This window comes from Penaeus monodon, chromosome 17 (assembly GCF_015228065.2).
Source record: "Penaeus monodon isolate SGIC_2016 chromosome 17, NSTDA_Pmon_1, whole genome shotgun sequence".
NCBI lineage: Eukaryota > Metazoa > Arthropoda > Malacostraca > Decapoda > Penaeidae > Penaeus > Penaeus monodon.
The window spans coordinates 46,404,533-46,412,032 of record NC_051402.1 but is presented as its reverse complement, the minus strand read 5'-3'; the positions used below and the strand labels follow the sequence as shown (position 1 = coordinate 46,412,032).

The window sequence follows — 7,500 nt, the reverse complement described above, 5'->3', positions numbered from 1 at the left end:
GGAATATGTTCTTGCAAAACCCATGGAAAGACATCCCCACTGTGTAAGTGCACGGAAAGATGCTCAGTGGTTCTATGCAAAAGCTCGTCATGCTAGTGGTCTTTAGAAATCCAGATGAACATTGATATTTTTGTTTTTAAGATTTTGTAAATTTCATTAACAGTATGTAAGAAAGGAAGCCCTCTTTCTAAACTATTTTCTATAAGTGTGATTTGATATAATATGCTGTGTTAATGTAACATACATTTCTACTATTACATGTAGGAAATTTCTATAAATGACAATTGCCAATCTTTTAATATCATTATTTACAAATTCTTTGATTTCTTCCTGTATGTAGTGTATTTTGAGCTTCCTATCACACAAATGACCCAAGAGTATTCTTTGTAAAATAACATCCGAGCAATGCTTTCTCACTTTGCCTTGCCGGCACTAAGGCTTGCATATGTCCCATTATAATTTATGTCAATCATGACCTTTTCCTAACCAATGACTCATTGTAAATCTGACAGATGAATATCTTCCTGCTATTCACACTGAAAAAATGATATGCAAATCTTTTCATAAGGTCAATTTGGAAGGTCATTTGAGCTTCGTGTAGTCTCAACATGCACTAGGGTTATTCAGCAGTTTCACAGATTACAAGAGGTCAACATACCATAAAGTGAAACAAAAGAATGACCTCTACTGAGAAGCACTGGAACTCCAGAATTACTCTAGTGTTGATAATCTGTTGAGTCTGGGAGAAGCTTTTAACAAATTAATCCAGGACATATGGCATAAGAGGTACTGCCATCACTAGACACTGTACCACTGGAATACTTGAGCTATCACTGATCAACAGCATTTCCTCTGTGGTCTTTGGACTTTTGAATGATATATAAAAAAAGAAATGTTACCCTAAATTTAGTTATTTGGTAATACCTCTTGTTTTCCAATATAAAATATTTCTAATATAAAGAAAAGGTTGAGACGCTGGAAAGCCCTGCAAAAACTTTAGCAATGCCTTTACAACCTAAAATAGGGGAATAGCTTTCTCATTATTTAATATCTATAACATTTTCAGCAATACAAGCTTTATATATAAATGTAAGACACAGCCATGGGGGGTGCGATATGAGCATTTCCAACCTTTTCTCGGCTCAAGGCAGGAGAGGAGGGGAGAGTTGTTCCCGGCAGTCACTTGGGCACCTTCACCATCAGACAAACTATTGCATGTTTTTCCCACAAGAAAATCAATGACTACTGAATATTTCTGTTACTACAAAAAGCTATAAATAATTTGACGTCTCCATCATTTTCGTTCTTTACTTATACAAAAACCTCCCTTGATATATACAGTGTATCCTCTTAAAAATTAAATTCTCCAGTTTTATCAAAGGTTCATTACAAACCTTGAGAGTTCACATCTTTTTTTCTTTTTTTTTTTTCTTTTTTTTGGACGAACTATAAGACTGGTGAAATACTTAGTTTTTCTACTGCCAAAAGTGCCTGTGTTGCCAGTAAACACCCACAACGTCAAGAGTAATGCTGCAAATAAGAGAAGGCTGGATTTGTGGAGTTGTGGAAACTTCCAGACACCATACTCAAAGATTTCTTTCCCCATTAGATTTCCTGAGGCAGTTCCTAAGCTTTAAAATTTGTGTTTCTATTCCAAAGTTAAAGTGCTGTGTAACTGAAGTTGAGGGCAGAACCTTCTCTTACTTGTTGCAAGGAAATTTTTTTATGACAGTCCAAGACAAGGAAGAGACCATGTCTCAAATAAAAATAAAGGCAAAGTGATAACTTCTGTCTGCAGTTAATTCCCTTTCTCAGCCATGCCTTCGGAACACACTAAAGTACGTCAAAATGGACAGTGTTACATTAAAATTTATCCCAGGCTCTATACACTGCTGGAGTACTGCAGGGGTTCACAGTATTGAACATTTAATCAGAATAAAGCATTAACATGCAATCAATCTCATGAATCTGCAAATACTCCAGCAATAGATGCACAAGTCTGCATGGTTTCTAATAACACAAGTAATGATGCCATCAACGCTACTTTAAATGAATTTCACATCATGGACATGAAGTTCCTTCCTTCCAATGTGGAAATTGCTTTCCTGAAATGTCAACAGTTTACTTCTAATAAGGAATGAGATGAAATGATATGAGTAATATACCTCTGCAGTTAGTGTATAGGGGGAAGAAGGGATGAGAAAAAAGGAAAAAAGGTTTGGTTCCTAAGAAAGGGTCATAGGACTATCAGACATATGGCTTTGACCATACATTAAGGTTTCAGAAAGTTAATACCACTTTACACACAAAAATGTTCTGTAAAAGGGTTCTCTAAAACAGGTAATAATCATAATGAAATTATTACAATTAGAACCAATGTACACTGACACAGAAAAAAACAAGCGTAAAAAAGGACTATGTATCATTCTGCACAGCCTACCTGTGCACTTCATTATTATACATCCTTCATTGTAATATTCCTGGAGGAGTTGAGTAAAAATAAAGCCAGCATAAAGAAAACTGCTCACCAATGTTTTATGTAACTCTTTCAACCCTTCCATTTGTGAAATGAAACTGGTCTATTGTATGACTACATCAGTTACACACCAACTCTGAATTTCCCAATCCTATAGATTGACCTGGAAGGATATAATTGCATGTGCAATGTTTGTTGTGCCAATTCAACAATACAGCCCAGGTGTTGAATATTAATATGTTTATTCAGATAGCCTTATTTGACACTTGCTTACACCCATGTGAGTACCACATAATAGCCATTATAAACAATGTACCCTTATAATTCTCATTAACTTACCCATAATACTATACCTTTGGTTATCATGCTACAAAATTCCCTTACAATGAAGAAAAAAAAAAAAAACTAAACAAAAAATTCCATAATAAAAATAAAACCCTTATCAAAAATAAAACTGAGTCAATGAAAATTCATTAAGTTGCTATTTTTTGTTACCCACTATATGTTAATTCCACTTCAGAAAACACATTGCCTTTACTTCTGAAACCCGTATTTCACTCTTTAAAATTCTTTCAGTGTCTCGGTTTTCCATTTCTTTTTTCTCTCTTTTTTTTTTTACACATAAGGACTGTATGAAATGTGTTTTTCATTTTCTTTCTTTCTTTCTTTCTTTTTTAGCACAGCTGAATTTGCATTCTGAACTTGTTTGTCTTGAAGCTCAGTTAATTTAAGAAGGCATTTTCCCGGTCAGTGATTGAAGGCCTTTGAAAACTTACTAAGACTTTTCTGCTTGCAAACGAAAAGAGCTTCATCGTTCTTTTGTTCAGTCTGGTGAGTAAATATCAAATTCAAGTTTCATCACTAGTGGAAATTTCAGAATTGCATAATCCCAATGCACTGATGGGCATCTTTTCAATGATAACTGATTATATTGTATACAAGTCACATGAACTCATTAAGAAATATCAACAGCTAAAGATTCATAACAACTTTAGTCATGGTGATTTAACTAGCTACTGACTGGTGTAGATGTTAATGCAATATAGAATGATCTCTATAAGCAATAAAATGAACAGTCATCTACCACCAACAATTATTAGTTAATCCACCATCGTCAAGAAATTGTATACCTAGTTGCCAACAGTCACTAAAATCGAAAGCCTCCCTCACTAGTGCTATTATTGTCAAACGCATATTCAGTCTCTGTGGCCTCAGACACCAAGTTTGGATCTTCTGCATCCTGGAAAAAAAGGAGAATTTCACTTAGAATGAACACCAGATTGTCAAAAGAGTTTTTAACCGTAAAAACTTACACCACTCTTTATATTATGGTACTATGAACAGAAACCAAGAGTAATACCTATAGACAGTCGAAAAATAACGTAACACCAGTAACAATGATGAAATTTAAATCATTACATACAAAAATATTTACTTACATCTTCTGAGAAGTATCTCTCTATAATGCTGTATGCCAACTTGTAAATCTCTACATTTTCATGGTTCTGAAGGAATTCTATCTTGTCAAGACCTGTGACAAAAACAAACAAATTAGTAAAATGAAGAATCAAAAAAATAATGGATATATCAGATGTTGATCACCTTAGAACCTCAAAAAAGCACACTTCTTACCACCACATTCTTCTATCATGTTGGCTACCACTTCCACATCCTCACCAGCTCGATTTAGGATGTTTGAGATCCCATCTAAAACGACTTGAATGACCTGTGTATCCTTGCAGGTGAGCAAGTTACAAAATGGTGGAATTACACCTTGACTTACTAGATGAGCCACCTGTGGGGGATATACATAAAATCTACAATAAACAACATATGTTAGATTTTCATATACTCGATTCAATTAAGTCTTCACCAGTCATAATGTTTGCATTACCACACAAGCTCAGAAGGGTCTAACATGTGCTAGAGTTTAATTAAAAGCCCAAGCCTCATGCCTCACCTCAGCTTACCATTGCTCCCTCAGTGTTAATTACCTGTATGGACTTCAGCTTAATTACTCTGATTAAATTTGAAATTAACTAATCCTGCCACTAAGAGACCGGTGATCTGCTGCAACGCCGTCATCCTAGCTACCTAACATTCATTTGTTCTCTGATACACTCTAGGTCCAATTGGGCTTTAATCATCGGCTACCATCTCAGCACTTACATGCCGTATGACAACCTCAGCTGCACTCCTTTTTCATTCAGAATATTACCTTGGCAATATTCAGAGACCTTTAATTTTTCCATTCACACACACACAACAAATTACAAACCTAAAAGATGTCACATCCAGGAAATCAACAACTGAGTAACAATGGTTATGCTTCTTCATCACTGCTCAGTGTGCAATGGCATCTTAAAACTAAATATAACAACTCAACATTCCATGCTTATATTTCTTCTGGGACTTAAACAACCATGCTATAAGAAAATCCCACTGCAAACTGGGTACCATGTACTGTGGATGAGTGCATTACACAATTACTATGTAAGCCAAATTATCTCATACCTGTTGCTTACTACCCGAAATGGTAAGGTTGCTGATGGCCCAAGCTGCTTCCTTCTGTGTCTGGAACTCTCCTTTGCTTAGTTGTAAAACAATCATTGGGATGAGACCTGCGTCAATAACTGCTTGGACCTGCTGCTTGTTTCCTGCTGTTATGTTGCTTAAGAACCATACAGCTTCCTAATATAGCAAATATACAAGAATAATAATGATGGTGATGATCACAGATGATGACAACAGTAAAGTAAATAATAAAATTAATAATAATAATAATAATAATAATAATAATAATAATAATAATAATAATAATAATAATAACAATAACAATAATAATAATAACAATAATAATAATAATAATAATAATAATAATAATAATAATAATAATAATAAAATAATAATAATAAAAATAATAATAATAATTCTGAAGAGAAAGAGTGATAATGAACCCTACAATCTGCATCCTTTTACTTAAAGACAAGAAAATAAACTACAAAATTAAGAAATTTTTTTCCAGTATTTCATTAATTCCTAAAACGATGCTCAATGACTCCAGGAAGTATGTATGTCATACCATGCCATGTCTGACCATCTTGCTGGACACATGTCACAGTTCAATCAGTTTATAGCCCTTCTATAGAGTTTGTACATTGGTAGCTGGATGCTTTTATGAGATTTTTGGCCATAAACTAGAACTAAGGCCTCACAATATCACATGTCTATAGGAAAGCCACAAACCAGGACATTCTTGGTGCCTATATGGCATGGAAACAAGAACACCAGTTGCCTATACAGGTTAATATGATATATGTACTGAATATTAAGCATCAGATGTCATGATGAAAAATAAAGTAGTAATTCTTATAAAAGAAAGAGACTAGACTCTAAGAAGAAATGGCTTGCAATATGTCCTATGTCAAAGGAGCAAAATACATGCCCTTACAAGAAACTTGCCTTATTAATCTTTTCCTTCTGGTGAGTCAAGAGGGCAGGGAAATGGAACAGTGCTCCGCAGTTCAGGACTACTTGGGTCTGGTCATCAGTACCAGTAACAATATTACCTACAGCTCTTAATGCTGCTGTCTGGACCTAATGGGAACATTTCAAATCCATTAATGAATAATATAACTGTGGAAAAAAGTAAGAAAAGGTGAGGAAAAGACTTGTATATGAAAACAAAAAGTATGTACTTTCTCTCTATGAACTGAAAATGTCCTCAAAGGGAGCTATTTTCCAATCAACTCAACTCTTGACTGTTACTCATTGTAGAGAGCATTTCAGCTGTGTGTGTGTGTGTGTGTGTGTGTGTGTGTGTGTGTGTGTGTGTGTGTGTGTTTGTGTTTGTGTTTGTGTTTGTGTTTGTGTTTGTGTTTGTTTGTGTTTGTGTGTGTTTGTGTGTGCGTGTGTTTGTGTGTGTGTTTGTGTGTGTTGTGTGTGTGTGTGGTGTGTTGGTGTTGGTGTGTGTGTGTTTGTGTGTGTGTGTTTGTGTGGTGTGTGTTGTGTTTGTGTTTGTGTGTGGTTGTGGTGTGTGGTGTGTTGTGTGTGTGTGTGTGTGTGGTGTGTGTGTGTGTGTGTGGGTGTGTGTGGTGTGTTGTGTGTGTGTGTGTGTGTGTGTGTGTGTGTGTGTGTGTGTGTGTGTGTGTGTGTGTGTGTGTGTGTGTTTGTGTGTGTGTTTGTGTGTGTTTTAAAGGCTCTGATAATCTTACCTTAACTTCTTTATGGGAAAGCAATGGTATAAGCTTTGGAACGACACCACTGTCTATGACCAGCTGAATATTATTATTACCACCATCCGTAAGGTAACTAAGAGCCCATACTGTGTCCACCAATATCTGGGGGGAAGAATAAATACATTAACAGGGGACATTTCCTCTATCTTTTTTCAAATGAACAGCTGCACCTAATAATGGAAAACTACTATTATACACTGTTCTTTGTTCCCGAAGCAGCCTTTAATGTATACAACCTAAAACAATAAAAGTGGAAGAGAAAATGTTGGCACAGTGAGCAGAAATTAGTTTTATAAATACACCAGCTGATTACAAGCAAGACTGCAATTTAATATTCATATAAGTCTATATTAATGGCTAAACACTGATACTTTTTATTTGTTACTTCTACTTTTCAGAAAACTGAATAAAAAATAAAAGCATATCTAAATGTAGAAGGCAGAAGATAAAGATGGCAGCTTGCTCAGTAGGTTCTGAATTCATCATATATCTTACAGAAGTGTCATGGTGATGAATCAAGATATTTAATGCAGGAAGAATCTCCTTTATAGTCTGTTGGGGTGGTGGTGGTTCCTTGTTCCGGCACAGGTTGACAATGACCCATGTAACATTTCGTAAGAATCCAATAGGTATTTCTGGGTTAATGAAGCTAAGAAGTGGCTGGACAACACCCAAGGAGATGACATAGTCTCTTAGTTGTGGCCCATCACCAATTATATTACCTGAAGGCAAATAAAATATATATCAAATCAATAGTATAATCACTAAGGAAATTTATTCCAAGGC

The 7,500-nt window shown here is 35.3% G+C and overlaps 1 protein-coding gene across 2 annotated transcripts in view; it reads right to left on the bottom strand.

Annotated features, from left to right (window-relative positions):
- Positions 1-413: 413 nt before the first annotated feature.
- LOC119583823 (importin subunit alpha-3-like) overlaps positions 414-7,500 on the bottom strand; it is a 16,377-nt gene continuing 9,290 nt past the window's right edge. For both annotated transcript variants that reach the window (XM_037932538.1, XM_037932539.1), the window contains exons 5-11: positions 7,210-7,436; positions 6,691-6,816; positions 5,939-6,073; positions 4,991-5,167; positions 4,109-4,271; positions 3,916-4,007; positions 414-3,716 (exon numbers count right to left, since the gene is read on the bottom strand). In XM_037932538.1, the coding sequence (XP_037788466.1) occupies positions 3,624-3,716; positions 3,916-4,007; positions 4,109-4,271; positions 4,991-5,167; positions 5,939-6,073; positions 6,691-6,816; positions 7,210-7,436 (1,013 nt within the window). In that variant the 3' untranslated portion in view covers positions 414-3,623. The remainder of the gene's footprint in view (positions 3,717-3,915; positions 4,008-4,108; positions 4,272-4,990; positions 5,168-5,938; positions 6,074-6,690; positions 6,817-7,209; positions 7,437-7,500) is intronic.